Below are 25,695 nucleotides of genomic sequence, written 5' to 3'. Positions count from 1 at the left end.
CTAATATATAATTTATTAGATTAAGTGGCTTAAAATATACAAAACCGAGATGCATTATATACATTCAGACTACTTAGAATTTGATTAAAACCAGTGTTTTCAAGACTTACCTGAAAATATTAACAGTTCCAACAGGGATAGATTACAAATGAAATTCTGAGTTCAGCTGTGAAACTTTTTCTCTTTAGGATTTATGATTGGCTACTTGGGCTATTGTAAACACATAGAACCGAAAACTGAGTGTCAGACACTAGCAGGAACAGAGTCTCCAGCGATGGAGAACCCAGAAGAGAACTTCCCTGTAGTACCTCAGTTGTATTGGGATGACCTGAAAAAAAAGTTGTCAGAGAAACTGGACACCACAGACTTCACCAGCACCATCAAGTGAGTGTGAGCTGCTTTCCACGTGTCTAGACAAGTAACTGTGAGGCTGCAGGGAAGCAATAATGGTGACACTGTGGGGAGTGGCTTTTAGAGAAGACGAGACTTGCCATGTTTTAGCTGAAGAGGGTAAGGGGCCTGTAAAGAACTGGAACTATAGTGGTGGGGAAGAAAGGGAGACCTTTTCCGGGGATTCTCCTTTTTCTTTTAAAAATGCATAGGCCCTTGATGTTTGCCCCGTCTTCGTGGCTTATTGCTTGCTGTCATTCTTCGGGCTCTGATTTTTTTTTTAACCTCTTATAACATTGTACTAAGCTCTGCTTTGTTGACAAGGACATCAGTTACCTTTTTTTCTCTCTCTTTTTTTTTTTTTTTTAAGAGATGGGGTTTCACCATGTTGATCAGGTTGGTCTCAAATTCCTGACCTCAGGTGATCTGCCCACCTCGGCCTCCCAAAGTGCTGGGATTACAGATGTGAGCCACCGCACCCAGCCTCTTTTTTTCTTTTTAAGGAAGCAACACATGGCAGAAATAGCCCTTTTCATCTTCTAGATCATGAGTAGTTTAACTGCCTCAGTTTCCAGTGCTTGTTAGTTTCTGCTGATACTTGCACACTAACCCATATACCAGTAAGTATCCAGAGGCAGTCTCCCTCTGTTGGAGGATGGAATACAGTGGTGTGATCTCCTCTCACTGCAGCCTCAACCTCCCAGGCCAAAACCATCCCCCCGTCATAGCCTCCTGACTACAGGCACGCAGCACCATACCCAGATAATTCTTTTTTGTAGAGACGGAGTCTTTATTTATTTATTTAGAGATGGAGTCTCACTGTGTTGCCCAGCCTGGAGTGCAGCGGCGTGATCTCAGCTCACTGCAACCTCTGCCTTCCAGGTTCAAGTGATTCTCCTACCTCAGTTTCCCTAGTAGCTGAGATCACAGGCTTGCACCACGCGTGGCTAATTTTTGAGGTTTTTTTTTTTTTTTTTTTAGTAGAAATGAGGTTTCACCATGTTGGCCAGGCTGGTCTTGAACTCCTAACTTCAGGTGATCCTCTTGCCTCAGCCTGCCAAAGTGCTGGGATTACAGGCATGAACTACCATGCCTGGCCAGATTTTTATTTATTTATTTACTTATTTTTGTTTTTTTGAGATGGAGTTTTGCTCTTGTTGCCCAGGCTGCAGTGCAGTGGCACGATCTCAGCTCACCACAACCTCTGCCTCCCAGGTTCAAGTGATTCTTCTGCCTCAGCCTAGCTGGGATTACAGGCATGTGTCACCATGCCTGGCTAATTTTATATTTTTAGTAGAGACGGGGTTTTCTCCATGTTGGTCAGGCTAGTCTCGAACTCTGACCTAAGGTGATCTGCCTGCCTCAGCCTTCCAAAGTGCTGGGATCACAGCACTTGAATCCCAAGTGGGGTTCACTTGAATTACAAGTGGGGTTCCCAAGTGAGCCATTGTGTCCAACCTGTTTATTTTATTTTTAAGGAACTTTCTGGCAAAAACTAGAAAGGGTGCTAGACAAATTCTAAAAAGAGCTGTAACACTTGTCCTTAGAGTTTTGCTATCTTTGCACATATATTTCTCTGTACAAAGAATAAATTTATCTTTTCCTTTTTGCTAGCTTTCTACAGTTACAATGGTACTATAACTCTTTTTTTTTAAAGATGGGGTTTCACCATGATGACCAGGCTGATCTTGAACTCCTGACCTCAGGTGATCCTCCCACCTTGGCCTCCAAAGTGCTGGGATTACAGGCATGAGCCACTGCACCCGGCCTCGGTACTGTAACTCTTTAGTCTTAAGTTATGACATTTTTTCTTCATCTAGTTGATTTACTATACACCAGAAATTATGGATAAAGTGAGAGGATAGTCTACCCTACAAAAATGTAAGAACTAGTGCTGAGTAAATAGAACTATGGGAGATCAGACCAAGGAGCAGTCTTGCTTCAGGGTATTCAGAAATGCTTCACAAGTAGGCAAAAATTGAAACTCCATCTTGTTCAACTTATAGTAGATCTCCTGGAAGCTACTATTTCCCCTAAAACTACCCTAAGCAGATACATTATGTTAAGATGAGGCTCTTGAAGGGAGTGCTTTATGGTAAGTAAAGAAGCTTAGAAGTCAAATTAATATTTGGGGCACAATTTTTTTTCTTAGTTTCTGTTATTCTGACGAATCTAGAAGTTTTGGGTCACAGTTCATTTATCTGATTTTGCTTTGAAAACAATTTGTTTAATCCTTGAGTTAAATGTTTATTTTAAATTAAACTTAAGTTCATTTAAAAGACATTTTCTCCTCCAGGCTGCTGAATGAAAATTCATATGTCCCTCGTGAGGCTGGATCTCAAAAAGATGAAAATCTTGCGTGGTATATTGAAAATCAATTTCGTGAATGTAAACTAAGCAAAGTCTGGCATGATGAACATTTTGTTAAGATTCAGGTCAAAGACAGGTATGTTGGAAGATCGTAAACTTATTTTTATACAAGTGGCTATTTTCAGGTGTGCAAAATATAGCAAAGACTTTTTTTTTTTGAGACGGAGTCTTAATCTGTTGCCCAGGCTGGAGTGCAGTGGCGCTATCTCAGCTCCCATGTTCAAGCGATTCTTCTGCCTCAGCCTCTCTAGTAGCTGGGTCTATAGGCATGTGCCACCAGACCTGGCTAATTTTTGTATTTTTAGTAGAAATGGGATTTTACTATGTTGGCCAGTCTGGTCTCGAACTCCTGACTTTGTGATCTGCCTGCCTCGGCCTCCCAAAGTGCTGGGATTACAGGTGTGAGCCATGGTGCCCAGCCAGCAAAGACTTTGTTTTTTTGTTCTTTTTTTAGGAGTTTCACTGTTGTTGCCCAGGCTGGAGTGCAGTGGCACCATCTTGGCTCACCGCAACCTCTGCCTCCCAGGTTCAAGCGATTCTCCTGCCTCAGCCTCCAGAGCAGCTGGGATTATAGGTGTGCACCACCACGCCCAGCTAAGTTTTGTATTTTTAGTAGAGATGGGGTTTCACCTAGTTGGCCAGGATGGTCTCTAACTCTTGGCCTCAGGTGATCCTCCCGCCTCGGTCTCCCAAGCTGAGATTACAGGCGTGAGTCGCCCCATGAGGCCCAAAGTCTTTTTTATTTATTTTTTTGAGACGAAGTCTCACTCTTGTCCCCCCAGGCTGGGGGTGCAATGGCGCGATCTCGGCTCACTGCAACCTCCACCTTCCGAGTTCCAGCGATTTTCCTGCCTCAGCCTTCTGAGTAGCTGGGATTACAGGTGCCTTCTACCATGCCAGGCTAATTTTTGTATTTTTAGTAGAGACAGGACTTCACCATGTTGTCCAGGCTGGTCTCAAACTCCTGACCTCAGGTGATCCGCCTGCCTCGGCCTCCCAAAGTGCTGGGATTACAGGTGTGAGCCACCGTGCCTGGCCGGCCCAAAGACTTTTAAAATAAAAATCAAGGTTCAGATTTGGAGGTAAATTTCCTCAAGCAAAATGATGCAAGACATGCTAAATATAAGCTATTGCATTTTTCTGGAAGGATGACCTTAGCCTTATTTTAACTTAATCTTTTTAACAGTGCTCAAAACTCAGTGACCATAACTGGTACGAACGGTGAATTTGTTTACCTGGTGGAGAATCCTGGAGGTTATGTGGCATATAGTCAGAACGCAACAGTTACTGTAAGTAAGGCAAACAGTTCATGAGGTTGAATCATTCAAAAACTCATCTTTTCTGTTCTTAGGAGTTATAAATGTACTTGTAAAATGTAAATGATCCTGCTATTTTGGTTTTCAACCCTCTAATGACACAGCCAACATGCAGAGTCTTCTCTCTCATTACTTTCCCCTCATCCTGCTGTATTTTGTCTTTGTAGCACTGGTAGCACCTGACACTATTATGCCTTTGTTTCCATTAGAATGTGAGCCATATGGAGAACCATGGGTTGGTTCTAGTTACTGCCACGTTGCAGAGCTTTGGAGATTGGCTGACATACATAGTAGTGTTTGCTAAATGAATGCATATCCTCTTTGTGGGGACAGATCTAAATATCCATCTTGTCTGGAGCCCAGTCATAGCTGGATTCTTAGCTCAATTTTTTTTATTTGTTTTGAGATCGAGTGCCACTCTGTTGCCCAAGCTAGAGTGCAGTGGCATGAGCTTGGCTCACTGCAACTTCTACCTCCCGGGCTCAAGTGAGCCTCCCCAGTAGCTGGGACATCCAGCGAATTTTTTTCTTTTTTTTCTTTTTGGTAGAGACGGGGTTTTGCCATGTTGGCCAGGCTGGTCTTGAATTGAAACTCCTGGGCTCAAGCATTTCACCCACCTCGGCCTCCCAAAGTGCTAGGATTACAGGAGTAAGCTGCTGTGCCCAGCCCTTGATCTTTTTAAATTTAGGCAAATACAGTCAAATTAATGCAGAAATAGAGAACAGCTAGATGGAATAATTTTCAGCTTAAAATCACATTTGTGGCTGTGTGCGGCAGCTCGTGCCTGGGATCCCAGCACTTTGGGAGGCTGAGGCTGGCGGATCACCTGAGGTCAGAAGTTAGAGACCAGCCTGGCCAACATGGTGAAACCCCGTCTCTACTAAAAACACAAAAATTAGCCAGGTGTGGTGGTGGGTGCCTGTAATCCCAGCTACTCAGTAGGCTGAGGCAGGAGAATCACTTGAACCCTGGGGGGCGGAGGTTGCAGCGAGCTGAGATTGTGCCGTTGCACTCCAGCCTGGGCGACAAGAGCAAAACTCCATCTCAAAACAACAACAAAAAACACATTTGTAAGTCAGGGGCATGTCTAGTGGATACCTTTAGAGGCAGGTGAAGTGCTATGGTGATGCCTTGCTTTTCTGGATACTTGTGCCTTATCACTTTGCCTGGCTGCATACAAGCCAGGAGATGGGTGGATTGTTCTGTTAAAGAACACTGAAGATATTTGTTCAACCTCAAGCTCTCTTTTCAGGTGCTTGGTTGTTAGTGTCAGGTGATAGCTGTTCATCTGAACTCTTATTAGCTTTGGCACGTAATGACATATCTAAAGTTGGTGTATGCAAGTCACTTTATTGTAATAGATGATGTTTAACAATTTTGGGACAGATTTATTATCAGACCTTTCAGTTAAAGCCTATTTATATGAAGTCCTCAAGGTTAAGATTGTACCAGGGTTGCAGTCCCATGACCAGCCTACATATGCTGGTTTAATCTAAAATGCTCTTTAGATTAAAGGCAGCATGGGATAAAGGCATGAGAGACATAGGAGGCCAAAAATCCTAATTTTATTCCTGTAGCTCTGACCTAAAAGTGGTAAAGTTTTTTAGAACGCATATCTTTTTAAGGCCTTTTGGCCCCCTTTTATCTCTTAATTGGGTTGCCTGTCTTGGGTTTGGTCTATACAATTCTCTGTCTCAAGATTTTAGCAGTGTTCTGATACCATAAAGCTCATTAAATCTAATGTCTTTGTTCTAGGGTAAACTGGTCCATGCTAATTTTGGTACTGAAAAAGATTTTGAGGATTTAGACTCTCCTGTGAATGGATCTATAGTGATTGTCAGAGCAGGAAAAATCACCTTTGCAGAAAAGGTGAGTGTGAGTTATTATAACATTAAATATAGTACTTTGGTATCTTATTCTTCGGTTAAGTGATATTTCTTATTAATATTCTTGCATTCTGAAAACCAGCAGTCTTAAACTCTCAGACCAGATAGTACAATTTATTAAAGTGCTCGACAAATCAAGTAAGTTCCACTTACCTAATGAGAAATGCTTAAGTGAAAGCTATTTGTCTGTGTAACTCAGTTTTATGCATATATAGAATTCAGTTAAAAGCATGTTTTATAGGCTGGGCGTGGTGGCTCATGCCTGTAATCCTAGCACTTTGGGAGGCTGAGGTGGGTGGATCACCTGAGGTCAGGAGTTCCAAGACCAGCCTGGCCATCATGGTGAAACCACATCTTTTTAATAAATAAATAAATTAATTAATTTAAAAAATGTTTTATAAAAAGGAAAATTAGGGGCTGGGTGTGGTGACTCACGCCTGTATTCTCAGCACTTTGGGAGGCCAAGGCAGGCAGATCACGAGGTCAGGAGATCAAGACAGTCCTGGCTAACACAGTGAAACTTCATCTCTACTAAAAATATAAAAAATTAGTTGGGCATGGTGGTGGGTGCCTGTAGTCCCAGCTACTCAGGAGGCTGAGGCAGGAAAATCTCGCTTGAACCTGGGAGGCAGAGGTTGCATGGAGCCGAGATTGTGCCACTGCACTCCAGCCTGGGTGACCGAGAGAGACTGTGTCTCAAAAAAAGAAAAGTTTGCTAGGCGTGGTCACTCATGCCTGTAATCTCAGCACTTTGGGAAGCCAAGTTGGGTGGATCACCTGAGGTCAGGACTTCAAGACCAGCCTGGCCAACATGATGAAACCCTGTCGCTACTAAAACTACAAAAAATTATCCTGGCATGGTGGCAGGCTTGAACTCGCCTCCTTGGTTCAAGTGATTCTACTGCCTCAGCCTTCCGAGTAGCTGGGATTACAGGTGCCCGCCACCATGCCTGGCTAATTTTTGTATTTTCAGTAGACACCAGATTTCGCCATGTTGGCCTGGCTGGTCTTGAACTACTGACCTCAGGTGGTCTGCCTGCTTCAGCCTCCCAAAGTGGTGGGATTCCAGGCATGAGCCCTGCTCCCGGTCTTGGTTATTTTTCTTATTTTCCAAACTAGTGAGTTTTTCAGGGAGCCATTAGCAAATCCACAGATAAACAATTTGAAATATTTGGAAGTATTATAAGTTTAGTCCTCTGTAACCATTTGTCCTTTAGCGTAGTGTCCAGGATGTGTTCTCATTTCATATGATCTTCATTTTCTGAGCTTTATATATTTTCTTTTAGGTTGCAAATGCTGAAAGCTCAAATGCAATTGGTGTCTTGATATACATGGACAAGGCTAAATTTCCCATTGTTAATGCAGACGTTTCATTCTTTGGACATGTGAGTTATTTCTTGAGCAAATCAGCTTTTGAGTTCTTCGAATTGTTACTGGATTTGTATATTAGCAGGAATAGCACTGTGTCTTTCTTAATGCTCTTTTTCTGGGAGGATGTTAGCAGTAAGCAAGAAGATAGATTACGTTGACTTTGAGGCTTTATTTGTTGCTATAAGGATTTTATCAATAGTGCCTTGAATTGAGAATTTCCATGTGCCATGAAAACAAGAGTCACATTGTAGAGCCACTCAGATTTTTGAGGCTTCAAGTTGGTAAAGTAAGCTTGGGCTGCAGCCTTATACCAAATCTGAATCTTACAGAGAACTTTGTGAGGAAGTATGTGATGGAGTGAAGTGCTCTCTTGTTTTACTAGGCTCATCTGGGAACAGGCGACCCCTACACACCTGGATTCCCTTCTTTCAATCACACTCAGTTTCCACCGTCTCGGTCCTCAGGATTGCCTAATATACCAGTCCAAACGATCTCCAGAGCTGCTGCAGAAAGGCTGTTTGAGTAAGTTTTTATTTGAAAGCTGTCTTGCAGGGTGAGGTTTTATGATTAGGGAAGAACCGTATGTTGATTAAAATGTTAAAAATGATTATAATTTTCCACATTTGGGAATTTGGATGATGGTTAGCTGTTACCTTGGTACAGATAAAAATGAATTTTTCTCTCTGAAGAGATCTTAATAATGGACTTTGGATTTATAAACCCGGGAGTCCTTGTCCAGTTTACCCAGTGAATTCCTTGTGCAAAGTTCCTGGCAGAGCTCTGCTTGAGTGCTTCTGTGGTGAAGCACTATGCCTATGGCAACCTCGTCTGTTACTGGAGAAAAGCTGTTAGAATTCTTATTGGGATAAAATCTTATTCCCTGAAACATCCATTTGTTCTTGATTTTTATTTTAAGCAATACAGGATGCTTCCAGTTTCCTTGGCTATTGATTGAAAAGCCTCACGTCTCATGATGGTTTCCAGATGCTTTGTGGTCATGACTTGTTCTTCTGGATATCCTCCCTATAGTATTAGTATCCCTATTTAAAAACAGAACCCAGTTTGATTAGAGTACATATCATTAATTTTGATTTTGATATGGACATATTTCTCATTTCCTGTTATAGGATGGAGATCTATTTTCAGACCTCTATGCAAGCATTTCTCTCATGTGACATAAGCTCTCTGGCCCTATTTCTTTAACTTAATTGGATAGTTAAAATATGTTCTGCTTAATACAGTCTCAAATGAAGAACATCTGTATATAAGGAGTATGTAAATACTATGACTATTGATACTGCTAAGGGGCACTTATCATAGGTGATTTTTGTTGACTCATTCTGCCCACCACCTACAAGTCTTCACCAACCTGTGAAGCCAGCCTCCCATCTTATCCTTATATAGTAGGGTAGTAATAATGTTTCGACTTACATTTATATAAGTAAGCCTCCTTAGAAGCAGCTATTATTTGGGTAACACAGAGGAATTAGATTGGGGAAGCACAGGAATTTTTTTTTTTTTTTTTGAGTCTCACTCTGTCGCCCAGACTGGAGTGCTATGGCGTGATCCTGGCCCACTACAACCTCTGCCTCCTGGGTTCAAGGAATTCTGCCTCAGCCTCCCAATGTGCTGGGATTACAGGCATAACTGAGATAAGAATGTCTACTGTCCTTGTTAGTGGAGACAGTTGAGAAACACAAAAATGTATTGATGTTCTTTTATATATTAAAAGAGCTTGATTTGGAGTCCATCTTGGTATGTGTTACAAATATAAACTATATAGCTAAGCCTCTGGCAGAAAGGCAGACATCAGATGAGGATAGTTATGGAAGTTTTTAAAAATAGCGCTTGAACTAGTAAGTACTTCATGGTTTTCAGTTGCCTCCCTACAGATCAAAGTAAGACATAAATGGTTCCCCACTAGAGAGTAAGTTTTGTTTATATGTCCTCCTAATCTGGAACTTCCCTGAACAGAAGTAAACCCTGGGCAAGGAACAAAAGCTGAGAACTGACACCTGCTTTCTGATTCTAGAAATATGGAAGGAGACTGTCCTTCTGACTGGAAAACCGACTCTTCGTGCAGGATGGTAACCTCACAAAACAAGAGTGTGAAGCTCTCTGTGAGCAATGTGATGAAAGAGATAAAAATTCTTAACATCTTTGGAGTTATTAAAGGCTTTGTAGAACCAGGTAAAAACCCCCTTTTATTTGTTTTCTTTGCTGTTCTTAAGCTGTGGCTAGAGAAGGAGGAGGGAGTGTAGGAAAGCTGACTTGGCTTGGTTTTATGAAGTACTCAATCTTGTCTGTCCTAAAGTGAATTGTTTATGTGTCAGTTGTTTTTTTGAGATGGAGTTTCGCTCTTGTTGCCCAGGCTGGAGTGCAGTGGCGCGATCTGGGCTCACCACAGTCTCTCCTCCCAGGTTCAAGTTATTTTCCTGCCTCAGCCTCCTGAGCAGCTGGGATTACAGGCACACACCACCACGCCTGTGTAATTTTGTATTTTTAGTAGAGATGGGGTTTCTTCATGTTGGTCAGGCTGGTCTGGAACTCCCAACCTCAGGTGATCTGCCTGCCTCGGCCTCCCATAGGGTTGGGATTACAGGCGTGAGCCCCCGTGCCCGGCCTATTTGTCAGTTTTTTCGGGAGGTAATAAGGCCCTACAAAATTGTTGTTAAAAATTGACTATCATACAGTGTGAACTGCTACCATGAAAAAAAAATGGACTGTCATGATTAGAAAATCTGTTCTAAGTTACTGACTAGAACATTGATAAGCAAATTTCTTACAGGGGCAGATAATAAACATTTTTCGGGCTGCACAGTGTCTACTTTAGCTGTTCAGCTCCGTAGTTGGGGCAAGAAAACAGGCATAGACTATACGAATAAACAGGCATGCAGGCTGTCGTTTGCCAGTCCCCGGAGTTGACTTTAAATGCAATCAAACAGCAACACTTATTAAGAAATAAGTCCTTGGACTTGAGTAGTCAGTAAATTTAATTAGTAGTGCAGGAAAAAGGTAGCACTACTAGTAAGGTTAAAAAAAATTAGTATTCTCATGTGAATTTTTAATTCCCAGAGTCCTCAGTCAGACTTGAAGTAAGCTCTTTTATCCTGAGTACATGTACTGCACTTTTACCTTTCTACCGATAATATAAATTATCTGTCTTCCTCTTTTTTTTTTTTAAGATCGCTATGTTGTAGTTGGGGCCCAGAGAGACTCCTGGGGTCCTGGAGCTGCAAAGTCCAGTGTCGGAACAGCTCTCCTATTGAAACTTGCGCAGACATTCTCAGATATGGTCTTAAAAGGTAGAGTACAGATTCGATTCCTTTGAGTATTGGTGCACTGCATACAGTTCTAGATGTAATACTGTGCTTTGCTCACATTGCCTGTATTCCTGTGGTTCTCTCATGCTAGACTCTAGTCCTTAAATAGAAGGCAGATTGTCTTTTGTTGTAGCTGTTTTCCTTTGAAACAGCTTTCCATAAAGTGTCTATGCCAGAAATCATGAGTTTCTTTGAGACAGTGGAGTCCTAGTGCTTAGTTTGATGTATCCAGAATGGTAAGGCGAATCATAGTCCCTAAGCAATTTGAAAGCGGTAGCATACCTCTATACTAATGTGCTAAGACCTAACAACTATTGAAATTTTGTACTGTTTATTCATTTATTTTTCGATAAGGAGTCTCACGCTGTCACCCAGGCTGGAGCGCAGTGGTGCAATCTCAGCTCACTGCAATCTCTGCCTCCCAGCTTCAAGCGATTTTCCTGCCTCAGCCTCCTGAGTAGCTGGGTTTACAGGCACATGCCATCATGCCCGGCTACTTTTCATATTCTTAGTAGAGATGGGGTTGTGCCATGTTGGCTAGGCTGGTCTCCTGACCTCAAGTGATCCACCCACCTCAGCCTTCCAAAGTGCTGCGAGTGAGCCACCGCACCCACCTCTGTTTATTTTCGAGCCTTTCTGTCCTACTTGCCACTCTTACACTCCTGCCCACTCACACATGCAAAATCATATCACATTCTTGAGTCTTTGGGTCATAGGGAAAATTGCAGTGCTTAACTTTAATACAGAGTACATTAACGGAGAAAAATACACACTGAGAGCAGTGGGTGGGATGGAGGGCAGTGATACACGTAACCCCAGAAGGTGCTGTCACTAACATAGTTGCTCTGCAGACTCCTCTTGTAACTTAAATTTGTGAATTGTTATTTTATTTTGGAATTATTTCTTACGTAAGCTGTTGTTAAGACGTGCATCGTCATGCTCACACTGCTTCCAGTTATCTGTGGGTCCAGAAGTTTAGGAACTCAATGAAACTGTAAAAGGGTGACTACTGGTCCCTACTATGTACTTGAAAAATCTTACTTGCAGATCTCCTATCTTGCTCTTTGTAGATTATGTAAAAAGAAGTATTCCTATTCTTTTATTCTTTCATCTAGGGTTTCAAAAAAATATATTATTAGTATTTTTTTCTATTTTGGCTCAGGAAAAAAAGATTTTGGAATCTGCTTTCTTGGAATCAGAGCTTCTGATTCATCTTAAGTGGGATACCTTTCACCTTGCCTATGACTTTGTTCTCTTCCAGATGGGTTCCAGCCCAGCAGAAGCATTGTGTTTGCCAGTTGGAGTGCTGGAGACTTTGGATCAGTTGGTGCCACTGAATGGCTAGAGGTATTCTTTATCATCCATTCCTATACTGGGCACCTGAACTTGTGGACTTAAGCTGTGCTCCAGAAATGATGTTCTTATAGGTTTGATATTACCATTTTTGCCTTTGCATTTAGTCTCAATATGAGTCCAGATTTGAAAATGAATCCCTAATGTTACTGTATGTGATACACAGATTTATACTTACTAGGCTTTTCCCTTCTCTTCTAGGGATACCTTTCGTCCTTGCATTTAAAGGCTTTCACTTATATTAATCTGGATAAAGCTGTTCTTGGTAAGCATCCCTTTCATTAGATGCTTATGAATTCGGGTAAACTGCTCCTAAGTGGAAGAAAGCTTTTTTGTTTTTTTTGAGACAGGGTCTCACTCTGTTGCCCAGCTGGAGTGCAGTAGCACAGTCGTGGCTCACTGCAGTCTCGACCTCCTGGGCTCAGGTGATCCTCCCACTTCAGCCACTTGGCTAATTTTTTGTATAGATGAGGTTTTGCCATGTTGCCCAGGCTGGTCTCAAACTCCTGAGTTAAAGTATTCTACTCACCTTAGCTGCCCAAAATGCTATGATTACAGGCATGAGCCATTGCCCCCAGCCTGTATCTAAGCTTTCTTTTAAATAGTCAAGTTACACACTAAGCACAGATAGCCTTGTCTGGAGCAGCGGGTGATTCTCAATGTGGTCCCCAGATCAGTGGCATCAGGATCATCTGGGAACTGTTATGTATGCAAATGTTCAGGTCCAGCCCAGACCTCTGAGTCAGAAATGGGAGTGTGGGTCCAAAAACTGGGCTTTTTTGGCCGGGCATGGTGGTGCATTCCTATAATCCCAGCACTTTGGGAGGTCGAGGTGGGCAGATCACCTGAGGTCGGGAGTTTGAGACCAGCCTGGCCAACAAGGTGAAAACCCCATCTCTACTAAAAATATAAAAATTAGCCAGGTATGGTGGTTCATGCCCATTATCCCAGCTACTCGGGAGGCTGAGGCAGGAGAATCACTTGAACCTGAGAGGTGGAGGTTGCAGTGAGACAAGATCGTGCCATTGCACTCTAGCCTGGGTGACAAGAGGGAAACTCCGTCTCAAAAACAAAAAAAAACTGGGCTTTTTTTTTTGTAACCCTTGGGGGAAAAGAAGCACTATTTTCTTTTTTTTCTTTTTTCTTTTTCTTTTGAGACGGAGTTTTGCCCTTGTTACCCAGGCTGGAGTGCAATGGTGCGATCTTGGCTCACCGCAACCTCCGCCTCTTGGGTTCAGGCGATTCTCCTGCCTCAGCCTCCTGAGTAGCTGGGATTACAGGCACGTGCCACCGTGCCCAGCTAATTTTTTTTTGTATTTTTAGTAGAGACGGGGTTTCACCATGTTGAGGTCGATCTCTTGACCTTGTGATCCACCCGCCTTGGCCTCCCAAAGTGCTGGGATTACAGGCGTGAGTCACCGCGCCCGGCCGAAGCACTATTTTGTTAAGGGCAAAGTATCCTGAAGCAAAAAAACCCAAACAAAAAACTTTGTTAACATTCCAGGGGATTCTGATGTACTAAAGTTTAGAACCGTAAGTCTGGGCTATATTTAGGTGAGAACAAACTAAACTATACCATATAGAAGAGTTTGAATGTTCACTGGCAGCAGAAAATTGACAAAGAGTTTGAATGTTATTTAAAATGCAAATGTACATGCAGCTGGAGTGGAGTAAGAAAGAAAGTGCAGGTGTACACGCAACAGGAACGGGGTGAGAAAGTGCAGGTGTACACGCAACAGGAACGGGGTGAGAAAGTGCAGGTGTACACGCAACAGGAACGGGGTGAGAAAGTGCAGGTGTACACGCAACAGGAACGGGGTGAGAAAGTGCAGGTGTACACGCAACAGGAACGGGGTGAGAAAGTGCAGGTGTACACGCAACAGGAACGGGGTGAGAAAGTGCAGGTGTACACACAACAGGAACGGGGTGAGAAAGTGCAGGTGTACACGCAACAGGAAGGGGGTGAGAAAGTGCAGGTGTACACACAACAGGAACGGGGTGAGAAAGTGCAGGTGTACACGCAACAGGAACGGGGTGAGAAAGTGCAGGTGTACACGCAACAGGAACGGGGTGAGAAAGTGCAGGTGTACACGCAACAGGAACGGGGTGAGAAAGTGCAGGTGTACACGCAACAGGAACGGGGTGAGAAAGTGCAGGTGTACACGCAACAGGAACGGGGTGAGAAAGTGCAGGTGTACACACAACAGGAACGGGGTGAGAAAGTGCAGGTGTACACGCAACAGGAACGGGGTGAGAAAGTGCAGGTGTACACGCAACAGGAACGGGGTGAGAAAGTGCAGGTGTACACACAACAGGAACGGGGTGAGAAAGTGCAGGTGTACACGCAACAGGAAGGGGGTGAGAAAGTGCAGGTGTACACACAACAGGAACGGGGTGAGAAAGTGCAGGTGTACACGCAACAGGAACGGGGTGAGAAAGTGCAGGTGTACACGCAACAGGAACGGGGTGAGAAAGTGCAGGTGTACACGCAACAGGAACGGGGTGAGAAAGTGCAGGTGTACACGCAACAGGAACGGGGTGAGAAAGTGCAGGTGTACACGCAACAGGAACGGGGTGAGAAAGTGCAGGTGTACACGCAACAGGAACGGGGTGAGAAAGTGCAGGTGTACACGCAACAGGAACGGGGTGAGAAAGTGCAGGTGTACACGCAACAGGAACGGGGTGAGAAAGTGCAGGTGTACACGCAACAGGAAGGGGGTGAGAAAGTGCAGGTGTACACGCAACAGGAACGGGGTGAGAAAGTGCAGGTGTACACGCAACAGGAACGGGGTGAGAAAGTGCAGGTGTACACGCAACAGGAACGGGGTGAGAAAGTGCAGGTGTACACGCAACAGGAACGGGGTGAGAAAGTGCAGGTGTACACGCAACAGGAACGGGGTGAGAAAGTGCAGGTGTACACGCAACAGGAACGGGGTGAGAAAGTGCAGGTGTACACACAACAGGAACGGGGTGAGAAAGTGCAGGTGTACACGCAACAGGAAGGGGGTGAGAAAGTGCAGGTGTACACACAACAGGAACGGGGTGAGAAAGTGCAGGTGTACACGCAACAGGAACGGGGTGAGAAAGTGCAGGTGTACACGCAACAGGAACGGGGTGAGAAAGTGCAGGTGTACACGCAACAGGAACGGGGTGAGAAAGTGCAGGTGTACACGCAACAGGAACGGGGTGAGAAAGTGCAGGTGTACACGCAACAGGAACGGGGTGAGAAAGTGCAGGTGTACACGCAACAGGAACGGGGTGAGAAAGTGCAGGTGTACACGCAACAGGAACGGGGTGAGAAAGTGCAGGTGTACACGCAACAGGAACGGGGTGAGAAAGTGCAGGTGTACACGCAACAGGAAGGGGGTGAGAAAGTGCAGGTGTACACGCAGCAGGAACGGGGTGAGAAAGTGCAGGTGTACACGCAGCAGGAACGGGGTGAGAAAGTGCAGGTGTACACGCAACAGGAACGGGGTGAGAAAGTGCAGGTGTACACGCAACAGGAAGGGGGTGAGAAAGTGCAGGTGTACACGCAACAGGAAGGGGGTGAGAAAGTGCAGGTGTACACGCAACAGGAAGGGGGTGAGAAAGTGCAGGTGTACACGCAACAGGAAGGGGGTGAGAAAGTGCAGGTGTACACGCAACAGGAACGGGGTGAGAAAGTGCAGGTGTACACGCAACAGGAACGGGGTGAGAAAGTGCAGGTGTACACGCAACAGGAACGGGGTGAGAAAGTGCAGGTGTACACGCAACAGGAACGGGGTGAGAAAGTGCAGGTGTACACGCAACAGGAACGGGGTGAGAAAGTGCAGGTGTACACGCAACAGGAACGGGGTGAGAAAGTGCAGGTGTACACGCAACAGGAACGGGGTGAGAAAGTGCAGGTGTACACGCAACAGGAAGGGGGTGAGAAAGTGCAGGTGTACACGCAACAGGAACGGGGTGAGAAAGTGCAGGTGTACACGCAACAGGAACGGGGTGAGAAAGTGCAGGTGTACACGCAGCAGGAACGGGGTGAGAAAGTGCAGGTGTACACGCAACAGGAACGGGGTGAGAAAGTGCAGGTGTACACGCAACAGGAACGGGGTGAGAAAGTGCAGGTGTACACGCAGCAGGAACGGGGTGAGAAAGTGCAGGTGTACACGCAGCAGGAACGGGGTGAGAAAGTGCAGGTGTACACGCAGCAGGAACGGGGTGAGAAAGTGCAGGTGTACACGCAGCAGGAACGGGGTGAGAAAGTGCAGGTGTTATATGCAACAGGAATGGGGTGAGAAAGAGTGCAGATGTAGCTGATGGACTGAGAATGTTGAAATGTCTACATGGGAGAAAAGGAAGGAGTTACAGTTCTACTAGGAAGGAATTTCCTAGTTATTTCCCTGTTGTATGTTTGCAGCGGAATGTACTGTAGCTCTCACCTGGGTGAACCAAAAAGTTAAACATGAAGTTGCTTAGTGAGGGGGCTGCACATGTGTGGGCGAGTAGAATTGTGGGAACTCGAGGTACCTTTCTCTTAGTTTTGCTGTTGAACCTAAAACCGCTCTGATACTTTTTAAAAGATCACGAGGATTAAAGTATGCAAACGCAAGGAGTAAGAGCCTCACTGAAGTCAAGTTAGTATAGTTGCTAAAGACCTTGATACCAAAATTGCTTTTGTCTACTTGATTAGTGGGAGAGGTGCTGCCGGGGCCGCTGATCTAGATTACTGTTTTGTTTGTCAAGTACTTTTAGTTGTGGAAGTAGCAGTGTGAAAATTACTGGAGTGGAGAACGGGCAAAGATAAAATAATGTCTTTACAGGTACCGGCGACTTCAAGGTTTCTGCCAGCCCCTTGTTGTATACACTTATTGAGAAAACAATGCAAGAGGTGAGTGTGTACCTAATTCAAAACTGTGTGGCTTCATTTTTTGTTGAAGCGACCTGAGATGAAACACTGATATGTAATACCAGTTTATTGTAATAATAAACACTGATCATGCAATAATCAGTAACAAATATCTGTAACAAAACATATCAGTAACGAAATAGTTATTGAATAAATAATTACTGTAGTTTTGAATGAGGGAGCAGCATATGAAAGAAAATACTTGCCTAATGGGATTAGAGGCTGTATCTTGGAGTGAATAAAGTTAGAAACAGGTCAGATAGCAGACATTGGCCTTGATCCCATGGGATACTAGGGATTGTAGGATCTCAAGTAAGGCAGTAATGAATTTGCCAGTTCGGTTAGTGATGTAAGATGTACTAGAAGGAGGAAACCAGAAACAAGATAGGCATATGATGAAGCCTAGAGAGGGCTTTTAAAATTGTGGGTAAGCCACCAGGGTTTTTTTTTTTAAGAGACAAGGTCTTGCTATGTTGTCTCAAACTTCTGGGCTCAAGTGATCTTCCCACTTCAGCCTCCCAAAGCATTGGGATTGCAGGCGTGAACTACCCCACATGGCCTAGGCTCGCATTTATGTATGTATGTATGTATTTTAAGACGAAGTCTCTCTCTGTTGCCCTGGCTGGAGTGCCCTGCACTCTCTAGCCTCAGCAATTCTCTATCTCAGCCTCCCTAGTAGCTGGTATTACAGGTGCTCACCACCACACCCAGCTAATTTTTTGTATTTTTTAGTAGAGATGGGGTTTTACCATCTTGGCCAGGCTGGTCTTGAACTCCTGACCTCATGATCCGCCCGCCTCCCAAAGTGTTGGTATTACAGGTGTGAGCCACCACGCCCGACTGGCCCACTTTTAAAATGTTAATTAAGGAGAAGACGTTTCTTCCTCACCATAACTAAAGGAACTGACAACATGAGCCTGGTTAGTAATAACTTAAAATTGAGACTGTACTGTCATAAATTCTTTTTAAGAAGATATAATACGTTTTATATTTATAAATGTTGATAGAGTAACATGTTAGTGACTAGCCGGAGTAAATAAGTTCCAAAATGTTAGTTTTAATGATAATTTCTTCTCTTACAGGTGAAACATCCAGTTACTGGCCTGTCTCTGTATCAGGACAGCAACTGGGCCAGCAAAGTGTAAGTTGAGACAAGTGAATGAACAGGCTATTAGAAAGGCAGCGATTCCACCTGCTGTGTTAGGTAGCATCCAAATCTGTCCTTGCAGGGAGCTTACTTATACCTAACGATACTCAACTGAAGAACGAATGTTGGATGGGGGGATTTGCATGATGGAACAGTGTGTTCTTTAGCAAACTTTCTCAAGACACATTCTTTCTCCTTGCAGTGAGAAACTCACTTTTGACAATGCTGCTTTCCCTTTCCTTGCATATTCTGGAATCCCAGCAGTTTCTTTCTGTTTTTGCGAGGTAAGTCTGAAGAACTTAAAGCATTACATCTGTTAATTTAAATAACAAATGGAGAGAGGCTCTTTAAAAGGACATGATCTTTATTTGGGAATAGGGCATTGCAGTGGGAATGCATGTGCTATATAGTAAACTGTGTTCATATTCAGAGATGTAGAAGAAAACAGGTTTTTAAAGGACCAGTGACAAGGATTACATAATTGTTTTGGGGTAATTATTCTGGGCTACTAAGATCAGTAACAAGGGTGACGCCAGTCCAAGGTTGACAGGCAGTTAGTTGCTAGGCAGATCGTCCCAAAAGAACTTTTTTGGTGCAAGGTTGCAGTTTTTGTAAAAAGGAAAAAACCTCATAGTCCTTGTTGTCAGACATACAAAGATGAGACCCTTCTCTTCAGGGTTGCACTTTTGTTAAGACTGGTGACTTCATTTTGATTTTGACACCTTTCACGTATCTTAGTTGTTGGGTTTTTCTTTCTTGAGAATGATGTCTTGCTCTGTCACCCAGCTTGGGGTGCAGTGGCCTGGTCATGGCTCACTGCAGCCTCAAGCAGTCCTCCCCCTTCAGCCTGTTCGGATTACAGGCAAGAGCTGCTTACTACACCTGGCCATGGATCTTCTTGTATCAGTTTTGAGACCAAGTTTACTGGAGTGCTTAAAATGTTTTAAGAAGTTATATACATGTAATTATTGCATATTTTTTCATGATCAGTTTTCACATAGATTTGTTCATCTCAATTAGCTTAATTAGCATTTGAGTTTATTGCTAAGACTTCTTCAATTAAGTATGAGTTTTAATAAAGAGGCTTAGCCGGGTGCGGTGGCTCACTCCTATAATCCCAGCATTTGGGAGGCTGAGATGGGTGGATCACTTGAGGTCAGGAGTTCAAGACCAGCCTGGTCAACATGGTGAAACCCCGTCTCTACTAAATACAAAAAAAATTAGCCAGGCATGATGGTGCACACCTGTAATCCCAGCTATTCAGGAGGCTCAGATGGGAGAATCGCTTGAACCTGGGGGGCAGAGGTTGCAGTGAGCCAAGCGACAGTGAGACTCCATCCCAAAAATACCCAAAAATAATGAGGCTGAGGTTTGTTTTTTTTTTGAGATGGAGTCTTGATCTGTTGCCCAGGCTGGAGTGCAGTGGCGCAGTCTCTGCTGGGATTACAGACGTGAGCCACCATGCCCAGCCAGAGGCTAAATTTCTTGAGTGACTGAGCAGTGGTGCCTACTGGACAGTCCAGCTAAGTAGTATTTTCACCAGGCTGAGCACAGTCGCTCACATCTGATTCCAGCACATTGGGTGGCTGAGGTGGGCGGGTTGCTTGAGGCCTGGAAGGAGTGAGACCAGCCTGAGTAACATGCTGAGACTACATTGCCACAAAAATTTTTTTAAGGCTGGGCGCGGTGGCTCACGCCTGTAACCCTAGCACTTTGGGAGGCCGAGGTGGGTGGATCACCTGAGGTCAGGAGTTCAAGACCAGCCTGGCCATGATGGTAAAACCCCATCTTTTAAAAAAAAAATTTTTTTTTCTTTTTTAATTAAGCTGGCCCAGTGGCATGCACTGTAGTCCCAGCTCCTTGGGAGGCTGAGGCAGGAGGGTCATTTGAGCCAGGAGCTCAAGGCTGCAGTGAGCCATGATTGCACCACTGTACTCCAGCCTGGGTGACATAGTGAGACCTTATCTCAAGGTACGTTCATGTGTGTTGTTCTATTTTTCCATTGGTAAAGGCCTAAACTTCCCAGAGAGGAAAACATACAGCTTTAAGGAATTTGACTGGAAATGTATTTAGGACGTATGATATGATGAAAGATGAATTCTGTAGAACCTGGAAGAAAGTCACTCTAGGAGTAGATTAGGTTCAGAGAAGTAGCAAGAGTGTACTTAAAGCAGCAGATAATGAGGTGAAATTGGGGTGGGAATATGTCAGAAGCAAGGGAAGAACTGCAGTAACTGTCACCTCTATGGTGGAGCTAGAATATGAGGCTTTTGCTCCTATAACTCATGTGAATACCATAGCCTCGCTTTTTCTTACAGGACGCAGATTATCCTTATTTGGGTACCACCATGGATACCTATAAGGAACTGATGGAGAAAATTCCTCAGTTGGACAAAGTGGCACGAGCAGCTGCAGAAGTAGCTGGTCAGTTCATGATTAAACTAACCCATGTTGCTGAATTAAACCTGGATTATGAGAGGTATAACAGCCAACTACTTTCATTTCTGAGGAATCTGAACCAATACAGAGCAGACATAAAGGTGAGCACTGATTCCAGTTATGTTTTTATCTCTGAATGTCAAGTATTTTGAAGTGTGATGTGTTCCTGTGTGTGTTCCTGGTGGAAGGATGATTGTAGCCAAGGTACATTTTAAAGTGAATTGAGGTATAGTTTTATGTAGAATTTGTAATTTGTTTGAGAGAAGTTGGGAGGCTGTGGATTAGAGAGCTTGGATAGAGCTCACCAAGTATTTCAGAATCCAGAGCAGTGTTAGGTTTTCTGTCATTCATGTCTTCCAGACAGCCCATAAATAGGACACAGAATACGACGATCTCAGCTGTGAGCTGGGCTGTGTGCCTTGCAGACACCCCATGGATGGAAAGGGCACAGCTAGTCGGATTCTGTCTGTTATTGATCCTGTGCATCTAGAATTCAAGTATCCCATTAAATGAAACTGATAAGCAGGGTGAGGTGGTGCACGTCCACAGCCCCAGCTACTGCTGAGGCAGGAGGACTGCTGAGCCCAGCCCAGGCAGCGTAGCCAAATCTCATCTCTAAGTAAGTTATAATTCTAATATTAAGTACCTTCCAGATGGTTTTATGGTACTTGGAGTTTATTTTTAACAGCTCTCTTAATTGAAGTAAACCACTGATAAGCAAATCTTTTTTTTTTTTTTTTTAAAGATGGGGTTTCACCATGATGGCCAGGCTGGTCTTAAACTCCTGACCTCAGGTGATCCACCCACCTCTGCCTCCCAAAGTGCTAGGATTACAGGCATGAGCCACCACGCCCAGCAATAACCGAATCTTACGTCTTTCTTGAAACTAATTGTAACTGTTGAAAATGGAACTTACCAGATGGAAATAACTAGATCCTGAAGTACATTGAACCAAAAGGTTTTCCCCCTTAAGAAAGTTTTCCCCCACAAGGGGAATTGAACTGGGAACAATACAGTATGTAGGATTATAATTATGTTGAATTTCTAAATGAGAATGGTTTTCCTACGTGGCTCAAATCTGAGTGTGCTGTCATGGTCTGTAGAGTTTGGAGCCCCTGCTCAAGGTGCTTTCTGAGTCTTGAGCTTGTCTTAACCTGCGAGTCCCTTTTGTCAGAATCTTACTCAACACACATTAAATTAGAAAGGCACACAAAATAATGCCCTCAGAAATAAAATGTCTCACGGTGAATTTCATGTCTGTTTCAGGAAATGGGCCTGAGTTTACAGTGGCTGTATTCTGCTCGCGGGGACTTTTTCCGCGCTACTTCCAGACTCACCACAGATTTCAAGAACTCTGAGATAACAGACAGATTCGTCATGAAGGAACTCAATGATCGTATCATGAAAGTAAGAACCTTTCGGGAAAGGGGGATCTGAAGTATGTGTAAAATTTTAATTGATAGATCTTGCATGTTTGCAAAGTGGACAAACTCTAGGAGTCTAGAATTCCTTTGTTTTTTTCCACTCGGCTCAGCCTCCTTTAGAATTTTCACCTTAGAAGATTAGCATTAGCCTGGCTCTCAGCATTGTGTTTTCCCTACTCTGCTCTAGAAAGTCTGATCAGCATGGTGCAGTGGCTAGTGCCTGTAATCTCAGCACTGTGGGAGGCCAAGGTGGGCGGGTCACCTGAGATCATGGATTCAAGACCAGCCTGACCAACATGGCGAAAATTTATCTCTACTAAAAATACAAAATAGCCGGGCATGGTGGCACACGCCTGTAATCTTAGCTACTCGGGAGGCTGAGGGAGGAGAATCGCTTAAACCTGGGAGGTGGAGCTTGCGGTGAGCCAAGATTTAGCCATTGCACTCCAGCCTGGGCAACAACAGCAAAACTCTGTCCCAAGGGAAAAAAATGTCTGATCAGCATTTTTAAATTTGGGAGATTGTGTCAGAATTGTGAAGTGGAAAAAAAAATGTAGGAAATTGTACATTTGAAGTGAAAGAACAGTTGTTTTACTACAAAAGTCATAGGACTGTGTAAATCACCTTGTTTTGTTTTCACAGGTAGAATATTCCTTCCTCTCACCATATGTGTCTCCAAGAGACTCTCCTTTCCGGCATATCTTCTGGGGCTCTGGCTCTCACACGCTGTCAGCTTTACTAGGGCACCTGAAACTGCGTAAAACAAATCACCGTGCTTTTAATGAAACGCTGTTCAGAAACCAGTTGGCTCTTGCTACTTGGACTATTCAGGGAGCTGCAAATGCCCTCTCTGGTGACATTTGGGACATTGACAATGAGTTTTAAATGTGATACCCATAAGTTATGTCAAAACAGCAGGGCAGTCTGATTTCTACACTTGTGCTAAATTTTCAGTAGGGCTACAAAACCTGATGTTAAAATTCCATCCAATCATCTTGGTACTACTAGATGTCTTTAGGCCGCAGCTTTTAATACAGGGTAGATACATGCACTTCAAGTTAATGTGAATAACTACATTCATGATGGAATATTCTCTCTCTCTCATTTTAAGTGCTTGGTAATGGTAACTTCCTCTTTCTTGTTATTAATGAAAATGTCAGAAACCAGTGATGTGAACTATTGCTCTAAATCCTAAGTGCTGGTCTCTGCTGAAGGTTGTAAGTGGTAACTTAACTTAGAGCAATCCTCTAAATTCATTTGATGCTAGATAGAGATACCAGGTTGTAAGACCTTATTCTCTCCAAATGAGATCTCTTTCCATAAGGAATTTAGCTGGTTTCCTCATTCCTGAAAGAAACCGTTAACTTTCAGAAGAGATGGAACTTATTTTCTTGCCATTGAGTCTGAAATGGAGGCCCTTCTGCTGGAGAAAATGAGGTTCAACTGTTGATTGCAGGAACAAGGCCTTAATATGTTAACCTCAGTGTCATTTATGAAAAGAGGGGAGCAGAAGCCAAAGACTTAGTGTTTGCTTTTCGTCTGTCCCTTCCCCCTTAAGCCTCCATTTAGTTCTTTGTTATTTTTGTTTCTTCCAAAGTACATTGAAAGAGAACCAGTTTCAGGTGTTTAATTTCAGACTCAGTTTGTCAGACTTTGAAGGATACACTGCCACATTTTGGCCAAAGTGTTTCTTACAGGAAAGCTTTCTGTCCTTTTGGCACTGAAATATTTATTGTTTATTTATCAGTGACAGAGTTCACTATAAATAGTGTTTTTAATAGAATATAATTATCGGAAGCAGTGCCTTCCATAATTATGACAGTTATACTGTCGGTTTTTTTTAAATAAAAGCAGCATCTGCTAATAAAACCCAACAGATACTGGAATTTTTGCATTTATGGTCAACACTTAGGGGTTTTAGAGAACAGCCGCAAGCCAAATGTAACTGAATAAAGTTGAAGCTAAGATCTGGGGGATGAATTAAATTTAATTAGGGGTTGCTAAGAAGTGAGCACTGACCAGATAAAAATGATCGTTTTCCTAAATGCAATGGCTTGTGACCAAGTTTTAAATAAATGTCACTTAAAGGCTGTGGTAGTACTCCAAATTTTTATAGCTCAGTTTATCCAAGGTATAACTCTAATTCCCATGTTGCAAAATTTCCAGTACCTTTGTCACAATCCTAACACATTATCGGGAGCAGTGTCTTCCATAATGTATGAAGAACAAGGTAGCTTTTGCCTACCACAGTGTCTATATCGGAGGCAGTGACCTCCATATGTTACACTAAGGGTGTACGTAATTATCGGGAACAGCGTTTCCCATAATTTTCTTCATGCAATGACATCTTCAAAGCTTGAAGATCGTTAGTATCTAACATGTATTCCCAACTCCTGTAATTCCCTATCTTATAGTTTTAGTTGCAGAAACATTTTGTGGTCATTCAGCATTTGGTGGGTAAATTCAACTACTGTAAAATGAAATTACTTTAAAATTTGAAATTTCATGTGGGTTTTTGTTACCTTTGTGGTTTCTCCAGGTCTTCTGCTTAACGGAATAGTGGCATGCATTTATAATGTTTGCTATTTACAAGTAGATTTAACTTTATCACCTTATTTGCATGTTAATCTCCTATAAACTTAGTTCAGGCAAGTTTTAATCCAGAATTGACCTTTGGACTTAAAGCAGGGGGACTTTGTATAGGAGGTTTAGGGGGAGTCGGGAGCGTAAGTTGTGTGGAGGAAGAGTCCCCAAAAGATCTTTGATCATACCTACCTACCCATTAGTATATGGTGGTTATAAATTAAATCTAGGTATGAGTAAGTCTGGAGTTACGATGTGAGTACATACTTTATTTTCTAGTGAACTATCATTATAAATGTGATAATCAGCTGTTTGTCATGGGGTAGTCTGAAACTGCCTCCTAGGAAAACGTTCATAGGGTCTCTGAGGTTCTAAAACTTAGTGTCGCTTACCTAGGTTACAGTAGGTAACAGGATTTACAGCCTCACCTGAAGCGTCTCACTACTCACAGTCTCTAATCTTCAGTGTTTGATCCTGGACCGATCTTCAGTGTAGCTAAGTGAAGAGGTCATAGCTGAGATTCCTGGTTTGGGTATTATGCATGCATACTTTAATGAAAGCGTGTGACATGCTCATATTGTAACACAATATGAAAAAGGGTATACATTTTGCAGCAGTAAATCTCTTCAGAAAACCCTTTTCTATAGTTAGGGTCGAGTTACTTCCTATCAAGCCAGTATGTGGTAACAAGCTTAATAGTCCTGAATGAAATATGTGTCAGACTAGTGACAGGCTGCTGGTGGTCTTCACATTTCTTAAAGAGATCATGTGGATTTGGGTAAAGGGTAAAATGAGTGCTGTCATGATTCACTATTCTAGAACTTGCATGAACTTTACTGTGTTAGCTCTTTGAATATTCTCGAAATTGTACACTTTCTTTGTAAACAAATGATATGTCCTTATAATTGTATATAAGCTGGTATGCGCAACCATGTGGAGATTCCTTATCTGATTTAATAAAACACTTGAACACTGAGTTGCCATTTTTTAAATAAACTTTTTAACAAGAGCAGTTTTAGGCTCATAGCAAAGTTGAACGGGATTCTCACATATCCACTGTTTCTGCCACTTAGACATCCCCCGTGAGTGCCAACACCTTGCCCCAGAGTGGCATATTTGTTGCAATGAGCAAACCCACATGGGCACATCATCGGCACCCGTAGTGTACTGCTTACATGAGAGTTTGTTCTGGCGGTCGTGTGATCACAGAC

General features: G+C 43.2%; 1 protein-coding gene and 1 non-coding gene across 3 annotated transcripts in view; one reads left to right on the top strand and one right to left on the bottom strand.

The window, feature by feature from the left end:
• TFRC (transferrin receptor) overlaps positions 1 to 25,460 on the top strand; it is a 33,956-nt gene extending 8,496 nt beyond the window's left edge. Inside the window, exons 4-19 of one of the 2 annotated variants that reach the window (XM_064360089.1) lie at positions 189 to 384; positions 2,687 to 2,836; positions 3,947 to 4,049; positions 5,832 to 5,945; positions 7,249 to 7,347; positions 7,716 to 7,855; positions 9,366 to 9,523; positions 10,519 to 10,638; positions 11,918 to 12,003; positions 12,211 to 12,274; positions 16,806 to 16,873; positions 17,974 to 18,032; positions 18,241 to 18,322; positions 20,357 to 20,578; positions 21,744 to 21,884; positions 22,544 to 25,460. In XM_064360089.1, coding sequence (XP_064216159.1) covers positions 189 to 384; positions 2,687 to 2,836; positions 3,947 to 4,049; positions 5,832 to 5,945; positions 7,249 to 7,347; positions 7,716 to 7,855; positions 9,366 to 9,523; positions 10,519 to 10,638; positions 11,918 to 12,003; positions 12,211 to 12,274; positions 16,806 to 16,873; positions 17,974 to 18,032; positions 18,241 to 18,322; positions 20,357 to 20,578; positions 21,744 to 21,884; positions 22,544 to 22,786 — 2,045 coding nt within the window. In that variant the 3' untranslated portion in view covers positions 22,787 to 25,460. Of the gene's footprint in view, positions 1 to 188; positions 385 to 2,686; positions 2,837 to 3,943; positions 4,050 to 5,831; positions 5,946 to 7,248; positions 7,348 to 7,715; positions 7,856 to 9,365; positions 9,524 to 10,518; positions 10,639 to 11,917; positions 12,004 to 12,210; positions 12,275 to 16,805; positions 16,874 to 17,973; positions 18,033 to 18,240; positions 18,323 to 20,356; positions 20,579 to 21,743; positions 21,885 to 22,543 lie in introns of both variants that reach the window. The other variant, XM_064360088.1, reaches the window with a different exon arrangement.
• Positions 1,869 to 1,929, bottom strand: LOC135268186 (U7 small nuclear RNA). Its single transcript, XR_010336467.1, has one exon. It is a non-coding gene; the product is annotated as a U7 small nuclear RNA (small nuclear RNA).
• Positions 25,461 to 25,695: the final 235 nt, after the last annotated feature.

The sequence above is a fragment of the Aotus nancymaae genome, unplaced genomic scaffold (genome assembly GCF_030222135.1).
Source record: "Aotus nancymaae isolate 86718 unplaced genomic scaffold, 86718_ANA_hifiasm-v0.15.2.pri h1tg000038l, whole genome shotgun sequence".
Classification (NCBI taxonomy): domain Eukaryota; kingdom Metazoa; phylum Chordata; class Mammalia; order Primates; family Aotidae; genus Aotus; species Aotus nancymaae.
This window is presented reverse-complemented; position numbering and strand designations above follow the sequence as displayed.